Genomic DNA, 26,223 nt, shown 5'->3' on the forward strand with positions numbered 1-26,223 from the left:
CCCCAGGCCGGAGGGACCCCGTGGCGAAGGGAAGGTGGCCCAGCAGCAGCCCAGACAGAGTGGAGCCATGTGGCCGCAGCGGTGCTGGGAGCGGAGGTGCCACGGAGCCCAGGTGCAGCGGGCGAGCGAACCCGGGGCCACTGAGGCGCCGGCTCCTCGCAGGGCTCGGCCTGTTTCCTTCCTCCCGGCCGGCCACAGCTTATCGGCCAGGCAGGGTGAGGGGTGACCCTTCTGTCCCCTCCCCAGGCCTTCCGCTCCCCACAGCCCTGGGCCCTGGGCAAGCCCCTGGCTTGCTGCCGTGCTCCCACCACACGTACAGAGCTGGCACGAGCTGCCCTGAGCCCCGCAGGGTGATGCTGGCACTAGGGGTACCATGCCCAAACCCCCGCTTGCTCCTGCACACCTGGGGGCTCCGGAGGCTGCACAGGACAGGTGCAATGCCATGGTGACAGCAGGCTCCCACCACACAAAGGCAGGGAGGTTGTAGTGGCTCAGGACGCAGTGCCAGAGCCGCAGCGGGGGGCACGCACTGTCACACCGCGGCGCTGAGTGGGCCCCGGCACGGGGCAGGGTGCTGCACCCTGCGGCAGAGCCAGCGTCCTTTTCCACGGAACACTGGAGGCTGGTGAAATCACATCTGGAGTCTAGACTCAGCGACTCCGTGGGCCGGGCCTGGCGGCTGCGCCATACCCAAGCCCTGCTGCACACTGTTTGCTTAGCTGGAGGTATTTAATTGGAATTAAAGTGGCCCCTCTTGTTTTTGCGGACAGGGCTGTTGGAAAAGGAGCTGTAAGTCATAGAAAACATCTGTAGGAGACTGCGAAGGGTCATTAGATGGCAGAACGCGAGGCGCCACTTTTAGTGCTCACAGCCGACGTGGGGAATAATGGTTCAATACGGCTTTTGTGGAGGGGCTGCCAAGCCGGCAAACACTTTCTATTTATTCTGGCAGTGGGCATGGTCGGAGGGATGCAGGGTCCTCCGCATGCCTGCCCCGAGGGCGGCCAGGGAGGACACTGCTGGTGCTGCAGGACACGCAGCAGCCGGCCCCAGTGAGAGCTGAGGCGACTGCTGGAGCTGCCCCTGCCTGCAGCTGCCCCAGCCCTCCTGCCTGCACCGCCCCCCCCCCCGCCTTGTCCCAGCCCCAGGGGCTGCAGGCTGGCGCCTGGCACCCTGCAAGGAGGTGGGACAGCCCACGTTCTCCTCATCCCACTCCGTTCTCCTCATCCCACTCCGGGGCTGGGTTTGGGGTCACCCAGCTCTCTCCCTCCATGCCCGCTCTCCCCCAAGCTGTGGGGGCTCAGCCCCGGCAGTCAAGGCAGAGCACATCCCCATCCTGCCAGGCTACTGCACCCCGATCCCTGCTCAGTCACCCCGCTCGGGAGCCAGACCCTGGCCCGAACACACCCAGGCACAGGCTGGCGGTGGGTGCGGGTGTTCAGCAACCAGGGCCCCAAATCTGGGTGTTGCGGGGAGGGGCACAGGCTGGGGAAAGGCTGAGCACTGGAGGGGGAAGGGGACGGTCACTTGGAAACAGCCAGACAACGGCCACGGGCCCCACAGGGGGAAGGTGGCTGCTGGTGAGCCGGGATGGCAATGGCGGCCCTGGCAGGCGGCTGAGCGGGGATACAAGCTGGAGCAGCGGCCCTGGCACTGCCACACCAGCACTCCTTCCTTCGACATAGTTTAATATGAGAGAAAGCAAATGCACAATACAAAATTTAAAAACCGGCCTGTGGTTTGCCCCCCCCTCCCCTTGTACCCCCATAGGAAGATAGGCAGGGGGGCAGCGGTGTGGCCCCGGGGGGCCAGCTGGGGGGGGAGGGGGGTGGCTATGCGGCATACATCGATACCCCACCTGGGTGGCTGCTCCGACACACACAACACGATGCTCTTGCACAATTGTTTCGTCGTCTGTCACTTGTGGAGGGTCTGGAAGGGCCCCAGCCCAGCGGTGCCAGGCATAGCCCGTGGGCAAGGTCACTTCTCCTTCTTGGAGGCTTCTGTCATCTCTTCTTTGGAGGCCCCCGGCACCTCCTTGCGGGTAGAGCTCTCCTCGTAGCTGGGAACGAGAGGGACAAAGGAATGAGTGAGGCCAGACCTTCTCTGGGGACAGAGACCTGTGCCAGGCAGGGACAGCCCAGCCCCAGGCCATCGGCTGGGGGTCAGCCCTGCCGCACCAGCCAGGCTGTGCCCATGAAGAGGTCAGCTCCAGCAATCGCCCCCCCAGCGCAGGAAGCCTGATGGGGCAGAGCCCAGACAGGGAGATGAGCGGTGCAACACCCCCCTGACACCCCCAGGGATGGGGTGGACCAGCCAGGGGTAGGGCTTCCCCCAGTCGAGCTGTCAGGCCAGCTCAGTGCCCGGGGCTCTGCCCTTGCTTCCCAGAGCACCATCAGATATCCTGGATAGCACCACGCTTCCCCCCCCACTGCCCTGCTGAGTACTGGAGCCAGGGGGGCCGGTTAGCGGGGGGAGCCACAGAAAGATCAACAGACCCCCAGGGTCTTGCTCCTCTGGCTGCAAATCCCCCCCAGCACCGGCCCCGAGGCCCTGGTGAAGGAAACCCGGGAGCGCTGCCTTCCAGCAGGAAGCACGACGAGGGCAGAGATGTCAGACCCTCTGGCCCCTACCTGGCCAGAGCGACAGACAAAGGGCACCGCGTGCAATCGCTACATGGCACTAGGGCTTTGCTGCCGGCGTCGGCGGGGACAGGACAGTTTCTGCTGCATGGAATCAGCAAGGCTGGCCGGCGAGCCAGACACGGTGGGGAAGTGGGTAAGTCTTGGTGTGTGTGGCAAGATTTCAGCAGAGGATTCATAGCTGCAGGAGAGAGAGGAAGCAGGAAGGGAAAGGGGAAAGACGAGGACAGAAAGGAGAGGGGGAAGAGAGAGAAAAAGCAGAAGAGTGTTGGAGTAAGACTGCTGCAAACCCACCCCCTGTGCAGGCAGCCTGCTGTCCCCTCCAGCTGCTGGCACTCGCTAGCTCAGGCTGGGGTGGCCCCGGGGCTGTGCTGGCAGGCTCCTGCCTGCACCCCCCTTGCCTGCAGACCCCAGGGCAGGGCTGCAGCAAGGGAAAGCGAGGGCTGAGACCCGGGGAGAAGGCAGCTCCCACTGGCACGCATAGGGCCCGGCAGCCAGAACCCACAGAACAGCAAGCCTGGGCGCTGGGAAGGCAGTGGCAGGGCGGCCCAGGGGCTGTGCAGGAAGCAGACTGATGTGGCAGAGCCTCTCCCGCTGAAGCGAGGACAGCGGGTCTGCAGGAGGCGTGAGCAGCACGACGCGTTCCCCACTGCTGACAGAGGCAGAGTGAAGTTTACTGCCTGCCTAGGGAGACTTGGCAAGGCTGGGAGCTGTGAAACTGACCCTGATTATCATCCACCTCTGCTCCATCAGCACCCCTTCCCCAGGCCTGCAGCACAGATCTGCTTGCTCCCACACCACTCCCCCCAGCACTGCCTGTACTCGCCAGGGCACCAGACCCTCGCTGCCCTCTCCCACGGCACCTGACGGCTGCTGTGAGACACCCCGTGCAGGCAGCTCACTGCGCGCAGGCAGCTGGCTGGCTGAGACCACAGGGGAACTGCCAGCTCCGGGCTGCTGTCAGTGCAGGGGGGACGATCAGGGTGCACCAAAGCCACGCAGGTGAGCTACACCTGGTGAGATTCGTGTGGTGGGAGCCGCTGCCCTCCAGGCATAGGTCCCATAATTTCCCACTTCCTCTGCCAGCAACTGGAGCAGCTTTGAGGGGGGCTGGACCCCAGGGCCCGTCAAGGTTGCAACCCCCAAGCCTCCTGCACTTGGCCTAGCAGCACTCGGCAAACAGCAGCAGCTTGTGCAAATGCTCTGTGGGGGCACTAGCCCCCCGTGCCCGACTGCTGGGCTCCCCAGGCCCCTCGCTGCCTGGCTGGCCAGGCTCACAGCGTCTCTCCCCAGTTTCCTGGTGCGGGAGGTGGTGCTGCTGTCAGCTGGTGAGTCACGGCACTGGGGGAGAGCGGCTGCAGGATCCCAGGTGCACAGGAAGGACGATCCCAGGACACTCAGCGCCTGCAGCAGCGATTGTCAGAAGCAAACATCAAAGGATGGGCAGGTGCAGCAGGGCTGGGGAGCCGGCCCGGCTGACAGCCTGGTGGGAACATGCATACCTGCATCTCCCAGGGGAGGGGAAGGTGGCGAGCACAGCCAGCTCCCTGCTGCACCCCAGTCGGATGCTGGTTTCCCTTTGACCAGGCTGGAGGCTCAGGCACTCCCAGAACGGGGAGGCTGGGGGGTGCAAACACTGCTTTGGGATGTTCCCCTCCCTCCTCTTCTTCAGCCATTCTCAAACAAGCAACTGCACTGGGCCACCACTGAACTGTGAGCACAACTGGATGAGCGTAGTGGAGAAAGCTCCCAGGCAGGCCAGACCACGCTCCGTGCAGCTCAGAGAGGACAGGCAGGTGGCCAAAAGCTGCCCACTGACAGCAAACAGGCAAATGCCTGGCGCATGGCAGGCTGAGGGAAGGGCCAGAGCACAACAGCACAGCACAGCCTCCTCTCTCTGCCCCTACGATCCCTGGGGCAGGGAGGCTGCTGCAAACCAGGATACTTCACCTGAGCGGGGAGGCTGGGATGTGCTCAAACCAGCCCTGGCTGCTCTTGCAGCTGGATCCAGCTCCATTCTCCCCCACCCACAGGCCCTGGGACACAATGACCAAGTATCTCAGCACCAGGTGTGCGGTCCCACCCTCCCCTGCCTGCCAGCGCACGGGAAGAGTTTGTCACCAGGGCGTAAAGCAATACCAGATGCTGCCTGCCTGTTGGTACTGCACCAAAGCTCCCACCCGGTTACAAGGAGGTGGCTGGAGCCAGGGCCGGCATGTACAAACACAGACCCGCTCTCTCCACCCACGCACGTGCACGTGCACACCCAGAGAATGCCCAGATGAACTCGTCCCCCCAGCTGTGCCCAGGCGTGGGAACATCTGCACGCTTCATGCACTCCAGTGCCGCCAGCAAAACAGCTCCGTCCCCAGCTGACGCTCACCTGAACATTTCAGTTACTTCTCCTTTTGCCAAAGCCACAAGAAGTGGGAATCCGATACATGCAGGGACCAGGTACAGAAGAGCAGGCTGTTGGGAAGAAAAACAACTGTTAAACCAAGCCACAAAATCACCCCTCAGGAGGAGCGTGAGGCAAGCTGGCCCTGTCCCCTCTGCACCCGCAGCGTCTGTCACAGCATGGCAGAGAAGGTTAATGCCCCAGAAAGCAGCTTCGAGACCCAAGTTGCAGCTGCAGCAGCACAAAGACCTCACCATGAGGTCCCTGCAGGCCATGAACACACAGAGGGCCCCTGCGCAGAGCAGTGACAGCACCCACAGTGTACGGGCTCCCAGGCTGCCCCCACAGCACAGAGGGTGGGTTTTCAAGGGCCCTTTGGTTGTAAAGAGCCACAAAAACACAGGGCAGCCTGGCAGAGGTACTGTTGTTGGAAAGACAGCTGCCCAAGCCAGCCTTGCCCCAAACAGGACTCTGCTCCAGCCAGGCACAGAAGCCTTGGGCATGGAAAGGTACAGGCAACACTGGAAAAGCAAAGGCAAGAGAAGGAGTGTATCTGATTTTTCCTGGCATGACGCAGGAACCTCATGACCAAGCTGGTGTTTCCTGCTTGGGATGTGCATCTGCAGGAGGCAGCACAGCAGAGCTCACCTGGGCATGCTTGAAGATGTGCATGATGAATATGGTCAGGCCCAGCCCGAAGATGTAGGCCACAAAGCTGGTGTAGAAATACGTGTGTGTGTTCTTCTTCAAGCTGTAGAGAAAGGGAGCAAAGCCCAGTGACTTCGGGTCTGGGACGCCAGTGGCTGGAACAGAGCTGCCCAGTGCCCTCAGTCGCCTCCCTCCATGCTGAGGTGAGGGGAGCTGTACTCTGCCCGTGCTCTCGGGCCAGCACAGGGGCTGCCACCAGCGTAGCCCCAACCCCGCAGGAGCAGTGAGGGACTGGATGGGGTGACACCCAGGTGAGGGGCTGGGGAAGAGAAGGAGGCGTGCAATCCTGCTGCTGGACAGCTACAGGGAGGGGAGGAATCTGTGCCGGGTGGGACCCAGCTTCCTGGGGGAAGCACGGCCCGTCCCTGGCACCCCACTCTCAGCACGTGCTGTTTTATCAAAGGGCAGGCCACGGGAACTGAGATTCCCAGCAGGTGCAGGCAGGATGTGGGTGGAAACACCTGGAAGACCTGGCACAGACTGGAGGGTCTGTGCAACAGCAGCGGGAGCGGGGCCACACCACCGCAGTCGCACGAAGGGCCCATTCCCAGCAGCTCCCCAGCCAAAGACTTTCAGTGTGGGGCAACTGCTGAAAGCTACAGCCTGGTGTTAGGTGCAGCTTCTCTGCGTAGGAAGGAGCTTCCAACGTCAACAGCAATCCAGAAGTAGCCAGCAATGCCAGGCACTGATTTGCATCCACAAGAGCACTTCCCAGGTGCCAGCACCCCCGGCTCTTTCCCACACTGTCACCATTTCCCCTCACTGCTGAGCACAGCCACAGCCACGCTGCCCTCCCCTCCTCAGTGCCAGGGAGATGGTTGAGGCTCCCACTGTTACGTGCTGCTGGCCTGGCCCTTTCCCCTGTGCTGCCTGCCCTGCCCACCTTGCCATGCGTACAGCAACCTCTGTGAACTCGAATGACTCACTCCCCGTGCTCAGGACTTACCCACAAAGCCAGCCCTGCTCACATCTACTCTTCCAAGAACTTTCTCTTCCGCCCCCTGTCCCAGCCACTCTCCTGGGTCCCACGCCAAGCCCCGGAGGGGAGCGCACGACTGCGCTCCTGCCTTCCCTTTATCCTTTTCCTCTACAAAAGCAGTTCAAGTATGTTGCAAGATCCAACCTGCCAGGGACCCTTCCCTGTCGCCCACTCACCTGATGTCAAACCGCAGCAGCAAGGCAATGAAGATCCCTGCGGGCAGAAGGGGACAGTGAGGGACGGCAGCAGGGCGGGCAGGGCAGGACCCGCAGCCGCGCCGGGCGGTGCCTTGGCGCACAGCGCCCCCTCGCGGCACAAGGCACCAGGACAGCACCCACACCTGGGGGAAGCCCCGCACCCCGGGTCCCCGAAGCCCCCAGGCCCGGCAAGAGACCTCCAGGGCTTCGGCATGGCCCCGCAGCCTGTCCAGATGGGGGATCCCAGTCACGTTCCCCCTCTCCTGTCCTTACCTGGAATGACAATGTCTCCCAGACCCAGCATGGCAAAGTTGTCAGCGTCCAGCCCCTTCTCCAGCAGGTCCTGAGGGAAAACCACTGCAAGGGGCAGAGGGAGGCAGAGTGAGGGGGCAGCATCTGTGCTGAGCAGACCTCAGCAGCACCGCTGTGCCTGGCAAAAAGGAACTGGAGCAGGGCAAGACCCCTGTCCCTGCCCTTGGCCCACTCCTCCCCTGCAGCTCCCCTTCTCCTTCCTGAGATGACTCCAGGCGCCAGGATGAGAACCCAAGGGGTTTGCAGCCAGCCCCATGCACAGCACTCAAGCCCAGCTCCCAGGACCCAAACTACTACGTGCTCAACAAAGCACGAATTCACTCTCTTTTAGGGGGGTCTGTGGGGTCTTTTGCATGCTGGTTTGTTGGTTTTTTTTTGAGGTGGAATTGGCTGCTCTGAGGGTGCAGACTAATGCAGACTAAGGGAGCCAGCTCAGGGCTCAGCAAACCATCCCCCTCCAGAGACCTGGCCTGCTCCCTGCAGGTCGGTGTCACCAGGCAGCTAAGGGGGTCACTAGCAGGAAACCTTCCTGCACATGTCCCACCTTCTGAGCTATCTCCAGAAGGCAGAGGGTGTACAGGGCAGCGACTGCAGCAGAACAGACAGCCCCTCCTCCAGCACACAGGGAAGATCTACTCACGTTTTATTGGGGCTTCAAACGATTTGGCAACTGTCACCATCACATTGGTGCCAAAGACCTAGGGGCAAGCAGAGGAGTCCTGGGTGATCACAGCTGCACAGGAACAGGAGCATGCTCAGCTACAGCCTCACTTCACAACGCAGACTGGCCTCAGTGGCAGAGCAGCAAAAGAGCTGCCAAACTGTGCAGAGAGTCCTGCGAGTGAGCCTCCTGCCCAGGGGAGAAGGCACAGGACAGCACTCAAGGAGGTGAGCATGTCACATCCATCCTGCTTCCTGAATGGCACCAGGGAGACAGCTCCCACTCACATTGCAGAGCTGCAGTGCTGCCCACCACCTGGCCTTCCTCAGCACCTACCCCTGCGGGTCAGTTCAGCTCCAATTAGTCAACTCAGTGGAAAGCCTGACTGCCGCACAGGACATTATCTGAGGGCAGGAGGTGCCAGCAGACAGTCCCAGCCAGTGGCAGGCTGCTGCCCATAAAACTCCAATGGGGACCAGAGCAATTGACAGATCAGCTGTATTTTACTCTGAGGTCATTTATTTGTACTGCACTATCAGCTTTAAATACTGGCGTCATTTAGGGGATGGACTGTAAACACATAGGTCAACCACCCTTATTTCGGTTCCCTTTTCATCTCCAAGCCTCCAGTCTTGGCTACACCAGCAGCAGGCACATAAACCAGGTGCTGGTTAGCACCAGCAAGATCCTAGAGCTAGGGATTAAAGAGAAACCTTAAAGCAAGCACCGGGCATCAGATTAACTCCCACAAGGTGCAGCAAGCTCTGGGCATGACCATGGAGTGACAGGACTCTGCATTGGGACCAGGGAAAAGCATCACATGCAAATTCATCCCAAGACTATGCAGGGGGCAGTATCATCAATCCACGGAGCAGTTCTCCTTCCTCCTTGGATCTCACTGTGATTAAATTCATGCTAAGATCCAAGCAATTGGTCCTTGCAGAGGGGCACAGTAAGAGGGTCTCCACTTCAAGACGGCCCTTCTGTGAGATTCCGGCAACACACTGACCTGCCAGGGAGGCTGAGGCAGGAGACAGCCAGCAAGTGCAGAGCAGCAAGGGTCGCACTCTTGCCATCTCCCAAGTACTGGGAAGACACCTGCACCCCGAGCAGGGCGCAAGGCACTGGGTGTGCTAAGCCAGGAGGGCTGAATCCTCTCCAGCTGACAGCAGCAGAGCAAATGGCACACAGGCTAACAAACCACAGAGCTGAGACTGTTAACAAGCCTGTGAAGCAGGGACAGCACCAGCCTAGTGCAAAATAACATACAGTAGCCAGGCTTAAATAGAGAATGATTACTCAAGGCAGCTGCAGAGCTGCTGGACAGACCTCAAGGTATACAAGTGTCTCAGACATTTGGAAACACAGTAATTCAGAAGGTGGAGGCAGCAGAAAGGACTGGCAAATATGGGCATTGCAAGGAGAAACATTCCTCCAGGCCCACTGCAGAGACATGACGAAAACCTCAAAATAAAGATGTCAGGGTGGTGCACTGGCTGAGGGAAAGAGACTGGAGGCATTCCAGTGTTTGGTTCTCTGTGCGAGAGAACAGAAGGATGCTAACGAAGCTGGCAGAGGCACAGCCCATACAAGCAGGATCAGCAGGCCCCACAGCAGCCTTGTCCTCCAGCCCACCCAGCAGCTCCACCAGGCATTGGAAAGACCTTAGCAGGGAATACATGTCACCAGAACTGGATATGCCACACACCTGGGTACCCAACAGCCTAGCTAGGATCCCTGCCAGCCCTGGGCTTTCTAAGCCAGAGATTAAAAGAAAATGCATTTGCTGAGCCACGTTCTGCCACTGTTTGATTCTGTCATCATCCCCACCACACGCCTTTGGGCTGAGAAAGTGGAAATCCTGACTGCAAACGTGTGTCCAGCCAGCGTGCTGCCTCCAAAGAGGCGTAACGCCACGCACATGCCTTCCGCCAACGGCTGCAACTCGCGTCCGCCCCGGGGAACACTCCCGTTTACCCAGAAGACGTCGTAGATGAAGAGGCCCCCAAGCAAGATGCAGCCAGTGCTGACGTTGTTCAAGTGCAGCAGCTCCACCCCGTTGAGGGAGAACGCCAGCCCAAAGAGATTGTTGGCAATCCAGTGCTGAGAATGATAGGAAAAAGGGATTTGGGTCCCACTGCACGTGCCCAGCCATTGCCTCAGCCTCCCTGCAACAGGGCTGCGGCTCGCTTACCTTTCTCAGCAGGTACCAGACCCCAACAACACTGCTCAGGGCCAGGCATACGAGATCCTTGGTGTCAAACTCGTAATTCACTATTTCTGCAATAAAACAGAGAAGGCAGATTTTGGGCAGTGCAGGCAGCTCCCCTTCCCGCGCAGGGCAGAGATGGGTGACTACAGCAGCGCAGCAACACAGACCAGAGCGCTTACGTCCTAAATGAAGGGACTGTACCCACAGGAACGGCCATGCCCACAGTAAACAAGTACAAACTGCAAGCGAGTGAGCAGCCGGCCCTGGCAAGCTCAGCCCCTCTCCTTCAGCCAGACTCTGCCACATGGACAGCATCTGCGATCCTTCTGTCAATGAGGAAATTGGATTCAGGCACTGTTTAAGGCATGGAGAGGCAAATCTTCTCCCTCTTCCTGCACCAGTTAACTCCTGGTGGTATCACTAGAAAAATTCTTGCAATTCACTGTTCCCTTACCAGTAAAGCTACTGGGCAGGATACTTATCAAAGCATCTTCTACCAGTGCCAAGACTGAATCAGATAAGGCAGCACAAAAAAGTCAGTACTATGCTACCCAAAGAGCTTAAATAAAGGCAGTGAATCTAACCACAGTGCTAGTTCCATTTCCTATAGCACTCTGGGATCTGTTTCTGGAGTTTCGCTGCCAGCCACCAGCAGCAGAGAGGGAGAGCACCAGCCAGTGCAAGAAGATGCACACAGCAGCCCCAGCTCTGCAGGGATACACTGGGCTTACATTGGCTACAGAAGCATAGTGGGCAGTAAGAGGCAAATCTTGGATAAGGTTGTCTCAGTCGGCTGGAAGTCAAAGCATCAAGTGACAAAAACCAGAACAGTAAAGGCAGAAAACATTCAGGCCCCCAGGAGACCAGTGAGCCAACATACCCTCCTTGTTTTCCCCGGAGCCCTGGGTGAAGAGAAGCTGGTATTGTTTGTTGGGGAAATTTGCAGGGAAGAATCTGTTCATCATGGGGCTGAAATGAGAGGTGTAGAGAAGGGCAGTTTGACAGAAACCCCGCAGGACACGCTGCCCAGCACCTCTGAATGATGGTGTTGCAGCACAGCCATCAGCCCACACCCCCTCCCGAGATGGGGAAATGCCAGGTTTTCACACAATCACAGCATCACAGAATGGTCGGGGTTGGAAGGGACCTCTGGAGATCTGGTCCAACCCCCTGCTAAAGCAGGTTCTCCTAGAGCAGGTTGCAGAGTCGCGTTCAGGTGGGTTTTGAATGTCTCCAGAGAAGGAGACTCTGCAGCCTCTCTGGGCAGCCTGTTCCAGTGCTCTGTCACCCTCAAAGCAAAGAAGTTTTTCCTCACGTTCAGATGGAACTTCCTTGTGTTGCAGTTTCTGTCCATTGCCCTTGTCCTGTTGCTGGGCACCACTGAAAAGAGCCTGGTCCCATCCTCTTGATACTCACTTTTAAGATATTTGTAGACATTGATAAGATCACCTCTCAAGTCTTCTCCAGGCTAAACAGGCCCAGCTCTCTCGACCTTTCCTCATAAGGCAGATGCTCCAGTCCCCTCAGCATCTTTGTAGCCTCTGCTAGACCCTGTCCAGTAGTTCCCTGTCTCTCTTGAACTGGGGAGCCCAAAACTGGACACAGTACTCCAGATGCAGCTGGAGTCAAGTTTTCCACTCCAAAGACTGGCAGGAGCCCCAGCTTCACTCACCAAGCCACAGACATGGGACCTTGTCCTCCCCAGAGGTCTGACCTGCCGTATGTGACGTTCCCTCCCAGCGCTCTAGGGTAGCAGGCACAGAGCATCACCCACTAGAAGGGAGGACCCACCCCAGACCACAGCATGCGCCCTGTGTCCCCCAGCAGCCCCCTGGGCACCCAGAACTGGGTGGGCCACCACTGAATGGCTCTCCTGAAGAGCTGGGAGCAGAGACAAAGCCCTTGCCCAGCACCGGCCTAGGGAAAGCCTCTGGTCCCCAACGCCCTAGAGCTCAGGAAACAGGAAACCAGTTTTACTTTTTCAGTTACTGAAACAGCCTACGCTTTCAAAACCTTGTGCCAAGCATCCACGCAAGGCTGGGGGATGTTATTGTGAACTCCAGCTGCCTGTTTCAGCTGTCCCAATAAGGGGAACATGGGTGCAGAGGAGCTCTCCCCTCCACAGGGCAGTGAGAATTGTGCCAGGCCATAGCAGCTCCTCAGGGTGAGCTGGCCTTGTCCCACGATAGTGGCCACTCACACCTCCATGAGCTATCCCAGTGATGCAGTACAGGGTACCGGATTGCTGGGACCCCCCCAACTTTGGATCCCCCAAGGAAGAGTTCACAGCATGCTCTGGGCCCTTCACACCACCAAGGAACAATACTCTAGAGCTGGGACTTGATTCTGCTGCAAGGCAACGGTCCTCTAGAAGCCCCCCGTTAAAACTCAACACCCTGCTGCCTCACAAAGCGGGCAGCCTTGGACACCCCTGCCCCAGTTGCACCCTTCCCTCCGCTGTACCTGATGGTATGGGACAGGGCTAGGATCCCCAGCACGAAGAAGTACATGGAAAGCAGAAGATTGATGTACTCTTGAGAGAATATCTGCATGACAAATCCAAAGAGGGGTTAGTTAGCATAGCATCCTCCCCATCTACAGCACTTCATGTTCCCATCAGCAGCTGCTGTGTCAGTGCTCCAGGGAGGCAAGAAGAATAGCTGGAATAACCCAAATTCATGCACTGCTGATGGGAAATACGTTGGAAATAGCTGTGTGCTCGCAGAACAAGCACAGTGGGCCTACAAGTTGCTGTGCATCTATGAGCTGCTCAGGTCAAAAAATAACTCCTGCACTGCAGAAAGGAGGACAGAGCTTCCCCAGCCTGTCCCCTGCAGGCTGAGCCCAAGCAGGGAGCGAGGCACCATACCACTCCTGGGGGCTGTCCTGGCAGAGGGGAGCAGCAGCACCCCTGCCCTGTTACTGCAGCGGGCCAAGTGCATCCTGCCCTAATTAAACACCGTGTTACTAGAACTCCTGCCCTCCAATGCACACACTGCATTGCTGCCAGATCACACCCCTACAGCCCAGAACAAGGGTCCCCGGGGTCCTCCATGCTCTCCTGGAAGGGGAATGCTGGAATATGAGTGCTCATGGCAGGTTGCGGAAATTAAAAGGAAGAGCCTCTGATCATGCAGCAACTGCAGCAGGGCCACACTGCACATCCAGTACTTCTTCTCCTGGTGTCTCTATCCCAGCCAGCAGCAAGAGACAGAAAAGGCACCTGAGGAGGTGGAAGAGTACCCTGAGACATGGGCCACAGGGAAGGGGTGGGCTGCTGGGGGTCCTGTCAGTGGCCAGAGGGGCTCGGGCGGCAAGGTCTGGTGGGCCTGCTCCATACCCCACCATCAGAAGAGGCTCAGCAGATGCTTGGCTTTACTACTGGTGACCTAAAAGAGGAACTGCAGCCCCAGTGAGCACACAGGCTAAACTTCCCTGCTGGGAAAGCAGGACATATTGCTGGGGAGGCCTGATCCTGTCTGCTGCTGCAGAGCTGACCTCTGTGGCTGCGCAGGCTGTGGCATGCACTCGCCTTTCTGCTGCAGCCACAACACAGGCCAGCACCCAGGCCCACATCAGGGTGAGGACCAACAGGACACAGCCATCAGCCCACTTAACCCAGGGCAGGAGCCCACAGCGTCAGTCAGCTATTGCATGGTAATTGCAAGAGTTACCAGAAAAGGGACTGTAAACTGCAGTATTCCCAACTCTGCACCTTAAACCTCATCTCCTGGGCAGCCAGAAGCACCCTGCTACCTTGCAGGCAGCCCAGGCCAGCAGGGCTGGAAGGTGCTGAGCTGACAGGACTGCTCAGCTCCTGGCTGTGGTGACCCCATGGCTCATCAGGCCTCTCCAGGAGCTCAGCCACAGCATGCACAGCCAAAGGGGCTTTACGCCAAGATATCTTCTCTACACAGCCAAGAGCACCTGCTGCTGGGATCTCCTGTGACTCAGGAATGGTCATCTAACTCTGCTTGTTGGGTCTGCACATGTAAAAGACTTCATGTTGAATACCTAGGGGCTCACCCACAAGGTAGCAATCCCCCAGGCCTGCAGCCAAGACAGCTTCGGAACCACAGCATGGAGCACAACACTGAGACAGCAGCATTTGCAACTCAGGAGTCCCTGGCACCCTCTGATTTTCTGTGCACTGTCAGGTCGGCCCACTGAGGCAGACAGAGCGCAAGGGTGAACTTGCCCCACAGCAGCTCTCCAGAACCAACTTGTGCACAAACAGGCCCTGATTTCCCCCAAGCTGTGACAGTTCACACGAGAACGGATGTCCTCCTGCGCAGTGACACTGAAGAACTCGAGCTGTGCAGCCTTAAACATTTTCTGTCCCAACACTAAGGGCCAAAAATCAAGTCAGCCCCACTTTGGGAGCTCCTGACCAGGCAGGGAGGATGGCAGGCAGCGGCTCCAGCACCTGCTGGCATTGCTCACTTACTTTAAAGAAGAGGTAGAGCCCCAGAAGGGTGCAACTGGCAACAATGGGAAAACGAGCAGCATCTCGGCTGGTAATGGTCTCTGGCATCTCCGAGGAGTTCTGGAGAGGGGAGGAGAGGAGAGGAGTGGATCAGTCCCTACTCTGGCTTCATACCTGTGCAGAAGGTGAACAGACATGAGTGGGACTCCACAGCGGCTTGAAGCCGGGCGGGACACCCACTGCCCCCCCCATCATTTCAAGAGGCAGTGCTGTGTCACAGGCAGAGCCTGAGATGGAAAAAGCAAACGTTGCACTCATCCTTCCAAGGGCTGCCACAATTTACTGCTTTTTTCCTCTTGGACAAGGGAAAAAAACCCTGCACTGGTGTTCCTGTCCCTCCCTACCCAAAGGGGAGGTGGGGTCCCTCGCTGCTTATAGCCAGCTGTCCCCATCAGCCCTCCCATCTGTGCGCACCATATGTCAATAACTCTCTGAATGATGTTTCTCTCCAATCACCTTTTTATCCTTCACCTCGCTCTTGGGGTACTCCTTGTGCTCAAAAGCCGTCAATTTATAAACCCCCTTCGCCTTCCGAGACATCTTTGCACCAGCTGAACCAGCCCCTTTTCAAGGCATTTCCCAGGAGAGACTTTCATCTGAGAGGCAGAGGGCTGCCTGCTGCCCTGCCTGCTCCCCTGCCCAGCTGGCCGCTGCTCAGAGATCTAATCTTGCACAGGCAAACACCTGTGGCCAGTGCCAGACAGAGTGCATGTCAGTGGAAGCAAAACAACCCCGTGAAGGAACAGCAGTTTATGCCGGGCACGGCAACTGCCACACAGTACTCAGCGGTGCAGAAACAAGAGCCCAAAGAGCGGCTGGCTCCCTGTGGTGTGAGCAAAGAGAAATCCCCCCCCAAACCACAGCCAGGCCCTGCTCGGCTGTGATCTCAGTTGCCCGGGCTGCCAGGAACCCCACTAAAATCATCTGAACCCCCTGATTTAAGGCTTAAGGCTGGACAAGGGGCTTCTAAAAAATAGTAATAAATCTGCCTGTGTAAAAGAGTCCCTTCTCCTGAACATCAGGAGCCAAAGTGTTGGAATTTGAGTCTCAGCTGCTACCAGCGAGGGCAGGAGCAAGACAGAGGAGCAACAGCTGGGCTGCAGGGGCAGTGCGGGCAGTGCGGGCAGCGCGCCGGGGACCAGCCCCAGCGCTGCGGGACGCGGGAGCAAAGCCACCCATGAGTCCCCCCGGCGCTGCACCTCCTGCCGGACGGCGGGGCGGCGGTGAGTTCTGCAGCACTTGCATTTATGGGGCCGGGGCCGGAGAAGAGCCGGGGGAGGCCAGATCTCTCCCGGGGCCCCCCGCCTCCACCGGGGCGCCGGGCTCTCTGCCTCGCCAGGGGCACAGACAGCCGCCGGGCCGGGGCACCGGGGGGGGCCGGGGCCACCTTGGCGGGGGGAGCGAGGCCCGGAGGGTCTCCCGGGAGGGGCGGGGGAAGCCCCCGCCGCCGGGCCCGGGCTGGGGGGAGGCCGGGCCGCCCCGGGGCCGCGGGGGTACCTTGCTCTTGGCGCAGCTGACGGAGCGCAGCGCCCCGAAGAAGATGGGCAGCAGCGCCATGAGGACGAGGCTGCCGTAGGCCAGCGCCATGCCCTCGGGGGTGGCGGGCGGGCGGGCGGGCGCGGGGGCCCCGGCCCCGGCGGCGCTACCGTTGTGCGCCGCGGCCTCCTCCATGACAGCTGCTCCCGCCGCCGTCCGCTTCCGGCCCGCGCGCGCCAGGGACACGTCCTCTTACCGACCGGAAGTGCGTCAAACGTCGACGCCGCCGACGCTGAGCACGCCCCCGGTAACCCGGGCCGCGTTGCTAGGAGACCGGCAGCCGGGGTCCTGCGCGCGGCCTAGCCCGTACCGGGGCCTGCGGCCCCCACAGCCGCCCCGCTCGGGGCCGGGCTCCGGGCTGGCTTCCCGCCGCAGGGCACGGCGGTGGGCCCGGCTTCCCCGTGCCGCGGGTGGGCCGGGAGCCGTGAGGGCAGCCCGGGGCCGGTGGGACGGAGCAGCGCCAGTGGTCCCGCTGGTGGAGTGCCCACACCAGCCTGGGCTCGGGCTGTGCCGCCTCGGCCCCCGGAGCCCTGCATCACCCCGGTTTATGGTGGTTTATCCTGGCTCCCAGAGGTCCGTGCTGACGCTGTGCCGGCAAGGGGGAGCGCAGCGGCGCTGTCCACGTACAGGCAGGGGGTTCTGACCACAGGCCTGGCCCTTCTTGCCTGGATCCCACGGTGCCAGGAGTGGGTGAGAGTCTGGGGGTCCCTGCGGCCAGGGGGGACCCAGCCCCCCGCAGCCACAAGTGGGAAGGTGGCAGCTGCAGCCACCACCAGCCCAAGCGAGTTGGGCTTCTCCTCCATCCTGCCCTGGGTTTTCCTGCCCTTTGCTGTTTCTCAAGGACCCCCTGCGCTGCTGGGGCTCCCCCATGACCTGCCCCAGCCCACCCGTGGCTGCACAAACAGCCCTTCTGTAAAAATGCTTCATAAATGGCAGCAAATTCTCCCTGCCGCTGGACCGGGGCCAGGGCTCTGCTGGAAAATTGGCTGAAATGCGTGTTTTCCTCACAAATATTCCCTCCCCTCCCAAGCCGCTGGCAGCCTGGCTGTGCCACCGAGCCTCCTCCTCCTCCCCAGCTCCTCTGTGTTGGTGCTGCGCATCCCTATCGCCCTCGCCAGGACGAGAGTCTGCTGAGAAGCAGAGACATCAGCAAAGGAAAAGATTGAGAAAAGTTAAATGGTGCTGCCCCTAGTTTAGATCTGAGCCACGGGCAGGGGAAGGGAGCACAGAAGGGATTAAAAAGCAATTTAATTTTTTTTTTTTTAATGTTTTCTTCCTGGAATCTATTTCAGGACCAGGGGTGATTCATAGTTTTGTGTTTCAGGCAGAGGGCAGATGGAAAGGCCTCCTGGGAGCCCCTCTCTGCAGGGCTGGCCTCCTGCCCAGGATGCTGTCCTCTCCCTGCCACTAACTCTCCCACAAAGGAGAAGGACAGGCACCAAGGGCAGCAGCAGGCAGCCACGCAGGCAGCGTGCCCACACACACCCTGCTGCCTGCCATGGCCTGGCCTGGCACAGCACTGACCCCCTTATCGACCCCCTCACCCAGACCCTTATGGACCCCTCGGGGTGCCCACCCTCCCCCTAAACCCTGGCTTGGCTTGGGAACCCTTGGCAAAGGGGACGCAGGGTGATGCCTCCCCTCCCAGCCTCACCTCCACTGCGCTGCCCGCACACCACAGCCCTGCAGCGCTCCAGCCCCATTCTAGGCTCTGAGATGTGGCCCGGGTGGGAGCGGGTTTTGCCGTGGCGGCTGGGATCTCCTTGTGCACCCACTGAGGGAACTGAACAAAAAAACCAGTCATGTCTCTGCAGCCCGTTTGAGAGGGGCTGGTGTGTGGGGAGGGCTGGGGCAGCTCTCAGGGCTGGCATCCCGGTGCGGCCATGCACCGGCTGGGAGCCCACGCGGTCCTTGTCCCAGGGAGGCAGGGGGCAGAGCAGCAACCACCGGGACTGGTGGCACTGGGGCTGATGGTACCAGGGAATGGCATGGGGACTAATAGCGCTGGGGAGCAGGTGGGGCTGGGGAGATTGCAGCAGGGCCGATGGCCATGCAGGGACAGCTGGCACTGGGACAGCCCCGAGAGCACTTGCTGGGGGGGCTGGGGCTGCTGAACCCCGGCACTACCTGCCCCAGGTGTGGGACCAGTGGGGGCTGCAGGCAGCCCCCGCCCCCCCGCCCGCACCTCCTCCTTCCTCCCTCGTTTCTCAGTGCCTCGCCGTGGTCCCCCTTGGCCTCTCCTCCCACCCTCCAGCACAGCCGCATTTTTCTGGGTTTGAGCTCATTCTTTCCACTCCCCTCTCTGCCGGCTGCCAACTTTCCACCCCGTGCCCCCGCCCCCCCCTCGCCGCCACCTCCTGCAGCAGGGAAATGCCGGCTGCAGCTGTGGGAGACACTGGCAGCAGGAAGGAGCCCCTGTCTCTGCTGTGCAGCCCCCAGCCCCAGTGTGGCCAATGCTGTGTGAACTGCAGCGTTGCATCCAGCGGCACCAGGAGCTGCTGTGGGGGGGCTCCGGGACAGGGCCCTGGCAGAGCAGCCAGGGCCAGAGCCACGGCGAGGAGAGAGCAGCAATGTCACTGTCACCAACAGTTCAGGGAGGCACTGGGCAGCACAGAGCAAAACCCGAGTGGGCTTCCCCAGTCCCAGGGACAGAGCTGGCAGGGAGAAACCCTCACTGGGGTTTGCACCTGTGGAGAGACTGTTTTCCCACTGGGTTGCTGCCCCATCCCTGCTTCCCCTTTGCGCCAGTGACCCCCTCTCTGGCTGCACGGTGCTGGCCGCAGCCAGTGGCTCCCCACACTCGAGCCACAGAGTGAGTGGAAACTCCCGACCTGACCTAGGGAGGGAGGGCACCGCTGATCCTCCCTGGCGCTGGGCCTGGGGCCGCTGAGCAGGTTATCCCATGGCGTCCCGGCTGCTTGCTGGCAGCACAGCCTAAAAACAACCGGCAGAGCCCACACAGCTCCAGCACCACCTCCCCGGGTGCCCGGGGTCACTCACTGCTTGCTGCAGCCAAGCACGTCCTTTCCCGGCTGTGCAGCGCTGCAGCTGGTGCCACACTGCCCGGCTCCTGCCTCCCTGCCCTTCCCGGGGCAGCGGGAGCCACCAAGTGCCGGCTCCCTGCCCAGGCTCCCACGGTGCCTGGGGGCTGGAAAGCTGCACCTCAGTGGAGCTCAGCCCTTCCCAGAGGCTTCTCCAGAGCAGACTGGGAGCTGAGAGGTGCAGGGGGGCTGGGGGTTCTGCCGTCACAGGGGACAATGCTGCGACCACTGGGTGAGAAATCAGTTTTTCCACTATGGGCGGCAACCAGAAGCTCTCCCTGCCCTGAGAGGTTTCAGCTGGTGAAGCTGGAGGCCACCAAAGCCTGGCTGGAGCAGGAGGCAGATCCTCTGGCCCAGCCGTGGGCAAGGAACCAGGCCTGAATCCAGCCACGTGGCTCTGGGATGTGGCTCCCCATGGCAGGGACCCAGCAGAGACCAGCACCTCCCTGATGTGGTTTATTCTGCAGATGGAAGGTTTTCCCCATTGCACCAGTACAGAGACAGCAGAAAACACTCTGTCTGAGAAGCACTGGTGCTAGGGACACATGGCACAAAGCCCTGGCACAGAGGGGCTGGGAGTGCCAGGTGATGCTGCCGGTGCTCCCCCAGCCCCTCTCCCTGGCCAGACTCAAGGATGCCCTTGAGGTGGACACCACTATGGTCCACTGCTGGTCCCTGCTGCCCTGCAAATGACAGGCACCATGAGTGGGACCTGCCATGCTCCTGGCAGCCTCCATCCCTGCAGGCAGTCCTGCAGCAGGGCACGGCCATCCCTCACCTCCCGCTCCCCGGGAGCGTTTGTAATCCAGGATCACACCACCCCAAGTGCAGGTGCCCATCCCACCCCCTGCTCCACGGGTGCAACCCAGGGACCCGGCTCCACTTGTCTCCCCTCCTGGAGGGGAAGTGGCCGGATCCAGAGCACCCCAGGCATCCCTCAACACCAGTTACAAGAGCTCCATGTCCTCAGCATCATTCCAGCCCCATCTGGGCTTTCCACAAAGCCACTGGTCATGCTGCTGGCAGAGAGGAGAGTCCCAGCCTGCGTGTGCGGAGGGATGGGAAAGCGGCGGCTCTCAGAGCACAGACAGGTCATGGCAGGACTTGGAACGGAATTTGAGGGCCACTTTGCTGCTGTTCCTGGCCACCAGCCTGTCGAGGAAGCGTCGGGCTCTCTTGGTGAGGCTCTCCTTGCGCTTCTGGCTGGGCACGGGGCGTGTGCAGGACTCTTTGCCCCCTCGGCGCAGGCGGATCTGCCGCACTACCCCCTCGAAGAGCTCAGCCACGTTGTGCTGCAAAGCTGCCGATGTCTCGATGAACTTGCAGTCGAACACCACGGCGCAGGCACGGCCCTCTGCAAGGAAAGGGCAGGGAGGGGGCACAGCCCCGCTGGCACCCTGGGGGCTGGGGGACTGGCACTGCTGCATGTGGGGCAGCAGCTGCACGTCCAGGGACGAGGGGCCAAACACAGGAGAAGCAGCTGGACAAGGAGCCCAGGTGCAGGGCCCCCCTGGGTGTCCTGACCAGCCAGACACCCCGCTCCCCACCGCTCACCTTCAATAGAGACCTCGCGGCACCGCACCAGGTCGGTTTTATTCCCCACCAGGATGATGGGGATGTCCTCGGCCTGCCGTGCACGGCGCAGCTGGATGCGCAGCTCTGAGGCGCTCTCGAAGCTGCTCCGGTCGGTGATGGAGTAGACGATGACGTAGGCGTTCCCCACCTGCAGGCACTGGCTGCGGCACCAGTTCTCCTCACCCTGTCACCGCATGGGAAATGAGATGTCACTGCTCTGCAGGGGCCGCTGGCAGCCCTGCTGCTGCTGGGGGGAACAGCAGAGCACCCTAGCACTGATGGGACCTGCCAGCATACCCCACCAGCCCCCATATCATGGGCAGCAGGCGTATGGGTCCCATTAAAAAAATGCAGATTAAAAGCTCTTGCTTTTGGGGGGTGTTTGAGAGTTTCCTCCTCTATCAGCAACAAACGGGTTGTGGGCTCAGCCTGGCTTGGGGGCCTGAGGCTGATCCAGCATTGTAGGTGCAGCACCCTGCATGAACCAGGCCCTGCTCCCTGCCAGCCAGGGTGGAATTAAGCAACAGTGGAAATAAAGGGCCACTGTGGGGGTGTTACGGTGCTGGGGCATCTCCAGAAGGCACAGCTGTGCGTGCCAAATGCAGCCCCAGCCCACGCGGGTGCTGTGCCTGCGTTCAGAGCCTGGGCACTGGCTCCATCCCTGCTCCTGGGGACCAGTCGCTGCCCTGTGGCACCCACAGGAACACAGAGCCCCGGAGTGGAGGGAGGCAAAAGGGCGTTTCGGGGCAGGCAGTGACAGCGGTGCTGGCATTTCTGCCCAGGAGATGCCTTCACGTGCTGGGTGGAAGGAATGCCCTATGCCAGGCTCTTGGGGCCACTGCTCTGCCTGTTAAAGCGTGTGCCCTGGCTGGCAGCACTCACATGTGGATTTGCCCAGTCAGCTCCTTCAGCCCCATTCCCAAACCATTCCCATGCATTTCAAAGTGGACTGGCACCACACTCCTTCCACACAGCCCCTTGTCCTCCCCTCCTCGTGCGAGGGGGACCCTGTGCCCACACTGCTGCTGCTGTGCTCGCGGTGCCTCGGCACAAGAGCCCGCACTGGCAAGAACACAGTGGGCAGCCTCCCATGCCAGGGAAAAGTGGGCAAAGAGCTGGTCAGAGATGGGACCCAGCACCTGGCTCACCCAGCATGTCCTCTACGCTGCAGCAAGGGCAGCGGTGGGCCCGGGACACGGCGAGGGAAGCCCCAGGGAGACCTTTGTGGCACTCAGAGGCCCTGAAGCTGTGGCCGCGCCCGTACAATGTCTCGTATGTCCCAGCTCACCCGGCCCCGCTGGCACCGTGGGATCCCCGGTGGCTGCTCCGGCTCCCAGGTGTCCATCACCAGCAGCGTGGTCTCCTCACCATCCACGCAGAGCGTGCGCTCATACACGGCCTCTGGAAGACAGCGGGAGAGCCCGGTTGGCGTGGCACAGCCCAGGCTGGAACACGGTGCTGGCACCGGGCTCCTCTCCGCCTCGCATGCAGGTTTCTCCCATCACGGGGCCGGACACAGCGCACCGCCGCGTCCTCCAGGCCCCCGGTGGGTGACCCTCAGAGGGGCCCCGAGCAGCGCCCCCACCAAGCACCCACCTCTGTGCTGCTCCAGCGGGTCCCGCTCCTGGACACCGGCGAAGAGGTTGACCAGGCTGGTCTTGCCCACGCCGGGGTCGCCCAGCAGCACCACACGGTACCGGGGCTCGCCGGGCCCAGAGGAGCCCGAGGACTCGGAGGACCAGCTGCCCCGGGGTGCCGCGGTCCTGCCGCCGGGCTCGGAGGCGGACTGGCCAAGCTGGGGGTGGCGGGGCTCGCCCCCCGACGCGGCACCCGGTAGCCCCGGCCGCGGGAGGGGGGTGCTGGCCCTCCGCCGCAGCGGGCTCCTGCTCCCGCGCTGCGTGTTCAGGGTCATCGGCGGCACCGAGGGCAGCGGGCGGGGGGAGGCGCCCCCAGGGCCCCCGGCCGCGCCGCTCCCAGGGCCCGTCTGAGTCAGCAGCAGCTCAGGCACAACTTTCCCCGGGACAAGCTGGCTGCCGCCCGGCCCCGATGCTTTAAACACCGGGAGGTGGAGCCCCCTCGCCGCGGCCGGTCCCTCCCCCGCCGGGCACACCCCGCCCGCCCTGCCCGGGCCCCGCAGGGTTCCCTGTGCCGGGGAACGGGAGTTCCCCCGGGGCGCGTCCCCTCGGTCCCCAGGAGCAGCCGGGGCGGGAGAGCGGCGGTGGCACCGGGCGGGATGCGCTGCCGCGGGCTCCGCCGCCTTCCCGTCCTGCGTGGGGCAGGTCCCCCGGGGACCCGGTGTCCCGGGGCCGGCTCGGCTCCATCTCGCGGCTGCGGGGGGCAGCGCAGGGCTCCGCCGCTTCGCCAAGTAAGGAGCGAGCCGAGCCCGGGCCGGTCCTGCCCGGTGCACGGCCCTTTGCCGGGACCACGGAGCCCTGCTCGGCCGGCGTCACGGGGCACCGGCGCCAAGAGCCGGCGGTGGAAGCCGTGGCCGGAGCTCGCTGAGCACCGGCAGGAGCAGGAGCTGGTTTTGTTTGAACTCATCGGTTGGCTCAGACCTGCGCCAGTGCTGCAGCACTGCACCAAAGTGCCCAGCACGGGTCTGACCCCACACTGGGACACTAGTCTGGCCCATGCTGGGATGCGCTGGCAGAGTGTCGTGGCACCAGGGCCATCCCAAGAACCTCTCATGGTCAGAGCACAGCTACTGGGAGGTCCTTTTTAGCTTCAGCCCCTCCGGTGTTACCGATACAGCACCAAGGGGCACGGCAGCACGTGGGGGAGGGCTGGCGATGGCTCCCTGATAGCTGTAGCTGTGGGGCTTGCCCCATGTGCCCTCCCAGGGCCTGCAGCCTGTGAGCGCAGCTCAGCCCATGCCGGTAACACCTTTACTGGACCACATAACCCACCAGCAAGATGCCCAGGAGGCTGAGCAGAGCTGGGATGGAGAAGCTGCTGACAGCAAAGGAGGCACTTTGTGGCTCAGCACCTCATCTGAGCCCGGCCGCACTCTGCGCTGGGTGAGGGGCCTAGAAGAAGAGCCTGGCCAAGCATCAGATGAGTACATCTCCTTGGGGGGGATGCTGGGGACCACCTCGGTATCTGGCATGTGCCTGAGAGAGAGGGCAGTTAGGAGGGACAAAGCAAAGGGTGGGAATAAGTTGCCATACTTCAGCTAGTTTGGTGAGATGAGGAGGAGAAGCTCCTGCATGGGCAAGGCAGGAGGTGGGTGACTGCTTGGGTGCTCTGTGTGGCACACTCAGGGTTTGGAGGTGTCTTGTCCCCTGTACAGCAGCCCCATCACCAGAGAGCATAAGATGGGTGCTAGCTGTGCTATCTTCTCTGAGTCCCCAGGTATGCCTATCCCAGATGGTTTTTGTAGACGAATGAAGCTGGGTTAATTAGCATTGATAATATACAACTGTGGGTTGGCCGATGTAGATAAGGTGCAGGTGTGGCTGGTTAAGTGGTTGAGAGCCAATGAAGAGAGAGCAGCTGAGGAAGAAGCAGAGAGAGGAAAAAGCAAGAGGAGAGACAACACGTGCCCTAGGTGAGGAAAGGAGAAGGCAGGAGAGGGATGTATGAAGAGTATATTGGTAGGAGATGGTAAAAAACCTTGTTGTAGCTAGCTAGTTTGGAGAGTGCTTCAACAGGTTTTAAGTGGGGAGGGTGCAGATACTTTTTCTGGGACACAAGCAGCAGCTGGGGTGAGCAGGGGCAAAACTACTTTAAAACCAGAGGAGGGCTGTTGTGTGCAGCTCCTGTTCAACCTGAACCAGAGCCCAGCCTGACCTCCAGCTCACTGCAGCACTCTCTGGCTTTTCGGCTCAGCCGCCATGGTCTAGCCCAGCCACTAACCACTCTGCCTACAAAAGAAATTAGCTCCAAGCCTGCACCCTGCCATTAGATCATGCTTGCCACAGAGCCCCTCTGCAAGGCAGGCTCGGTGCTCGCTGGCCTTCCCAGAGAGGCACAGCCAGATATAACCTCCAGGGCTCTGAGGGAGAAGGAATGAAATTAGCTGCCCCTCACTGTCCATCCTGAAAGACAAACAGAAGTGCAGGCAGCCTGTTGGAGCAGCTAGGTACATCTGCTTTCTCGCAGAGAGAAGACAAGCACAGCAGGCTGGGCTTGCTCAGGGCTGAGCTCATCCATCTCCGTCTCAGCCCAGGACATACTGTGCGTCCAGAGTGCCCCCAGCGCAGGGCCTGAAGTTGGTGAAATGCTCCTGGGGCCCCATGAAGCAAGAGGATTTATAAAGAGGGGAAGCTGAAATGCAGATGGGAATGGATACGCAGGGGGCTACAGCTCCTCCAGGGTTCTAGGGGTTGCCAGCAACACACAGGGACCCAAGGAGGGCCAGCAAGAGTCCTGCACTCCTACGCACCCTTACACTCCCAGGCTGAGCGCAGCTCACTTCTGATTTTACTCTTTCAGGAAGCAAATCCAGTGCGTGGAACCAATGGGTTAATCAGAAACGAAGGGCTGGTGAAGTCGTGTGAAAAGTTGCAAGGAGGTCGGTGGGAAAGGGCTGAGGGATGGCGAAGAGGGCTCTGGCACAGGCTCCCGCCTGTCAGGGCGGGTAAGCACCAAATGCCTGACTTGTGATGTTACAGAAACTTTCCACTTGGGCCTTCCTGCTATTTTTAACTCTTTTTCCCAGCCACCCTCAGTAACCCCAGCCGCTATTGAGGCTAATTAATTCCCTTTTATTTATCATTTTTTATCAGAAAAAAAAAATTAAGTTGCTGTAATCCATCATACAGCTGCCCACCTCCCCCTGCAATCTCCTGATATGTTCTAGGCTTTCTCCCTGCTTTGGCTCGTGCCCCCACAGCACTGCAGCTGTACCTGGCTTCCAGCTAAACTCCAGGCCCTGGAGTGGGGCGTTCCAGCTCCTCTTGTCACCTGCACCATCACTGGTTTGCTGGGTGAATGTCTGCTCATCCCAAGGGATGATATTTTCATGCAAAATAACCCCTGCGTGCACGAGAGGCGCGAAGGAGGCGAGGGGCTGGCCCACACCTGCAGCAGTGGGATGCGCTGGGAAGGAATGACTGTTAACAGACATCTCTCTGCCAAGAACAATTTATATAGGCAGTTGCTGTAAATAAATGCACATATGCATGCTGTTCTGCAGACAGCTACAGGTTTCTGACTACAGCATACCGGAGATTTAAACACATTTGATCCATTTTTTCTCAGGTTTTGTGATTTTTTGCGATTTGTCCTGCTCTGGGCAGGACCCCACTGCCGTGGGACAAGGGGCAGCATCACACCTTCAGCCTGCGTGGGTTTGGTGGAAAACAGCCTGTCACAGCTGGCTGTTGGTATGCTTCAGCCCACAGACTCAGCCTGTCTGGGTCTGTCCCTGGGGAGAGCCCAGTATTCCTGTGATCAAGCTGGTAGGGCCTTCTTCCCATCAATGCTAAGTGAGGAGTCACCTTACGCTTTGTAATTCTTATATCCAGTATCAGCA

The 26,223-nt window shown here is 60.5% G+C and overlaps 2 protein-coding genes across 4 annotated transcripts; both read right to left on the reverse strand.

Annotated features, from left to right (window-relative positions):
* Nucleotides 1-1,668: 1,668 nt before the first annotated feature.
* HM13 (histocompatibility minor 13) lies at nucleotides 1,669-16,302 on the reverse strand. Of its 3 annotated transcripts, XM_037402620.1 has the most exons (14): nucleotides 16,093-16,302; nucleotides 14,557-14,655; nucleotides 12,573-12,655; nucleotides 10,990-11,078; nucleotides 10,092-10,177; nucleotides 9,875-10,000; nucleotides 7,877-7,934; nucleotides 7,198-7,281; nucleotides 6,904-6,940; nucleotides 5,689-5,791; nucleotides 5,027-5,111; nucleotides 3,029-3,144; nucleotides 2,634-2,836; nucleotides 1,669-2,062 (listed from the first exon to the last, which is right to left on the reverse strand). In XM_037402620.1, exons 1-14 carry the CDS (start codon nucleotides 16,264-16,266, stop codon nucleotides 1,981-1,983), a joined length of 1,425 nt encoding a protein of 474 aa, XP_037258517.1. In that variant the 5' UTR covers nucleotides 16,267-16,302; the 3' UTR covers nucleotides 1,669-1,980. The 3 variants fall into 3 exon arrangements, with proteins under 3 accessions (XP_037258517.1, XP_037258516.1, XP_037258515.1); XM_037402619.1 differs by lacking the exons at nucleotides 2,634-2,836; nucleotides 3,029-3,144 and having other exon boundaries at nucleotides 5,026-5,111; nucleotides 16,093-16,294; XM_037402618.1 differs by lacking the exons at nucleotides 1,669-2,062; nucleotides 3,029-3,144 and having other exon boundaries at nucleotides 2,639-2,823; nucleotides 5,026-5,111; nucleotides 16,093-16,298.
* A 3,313-nt stretch (nucleotides 16,303-19,615) lies between these two features.
* Nucleotides 19,616-22,777, reverse strand: REM1 (RRAD and GEM like GTPase 1). The gene is made up of 4 exons (XM_037403354.1): nucleotides 22,344-22,777; nucleotides 22,036-22,148; nucleotides 20,727-20,931; nucleotides 19,616-20,526 (listed from the first exon to the last, which is right to left on the reverse strand). The coding sequence occupies exons 1-4, from the start codon at nucleotides 22,657-22,659 to the stop codon at nucleotides 20,249-20,251; spliced, it is 912 nt and encodes a 303-aa protein (XP_037259251.1). The 5' UTR covers nucleotides 22,660-22,777; the 3' UTR covers nucleotides 19,616-20,248.
* Nucleotides 22,778-26,223: the final 3,446 nt, after the last annotated feature.

This window comes from Falco rusticolus, chromosome 10, assembly GCF_015220075.1.
Source record: "Falco rusticolus isolate bFalRus1 chromosome 10, bFalRus1.pri, whole genome shotgun sequence".
NCBI lineage: Eukaryota > Metazoa > Chordata > Aves > Falconiformes > Falconidae > Falco > Falco rusticolus.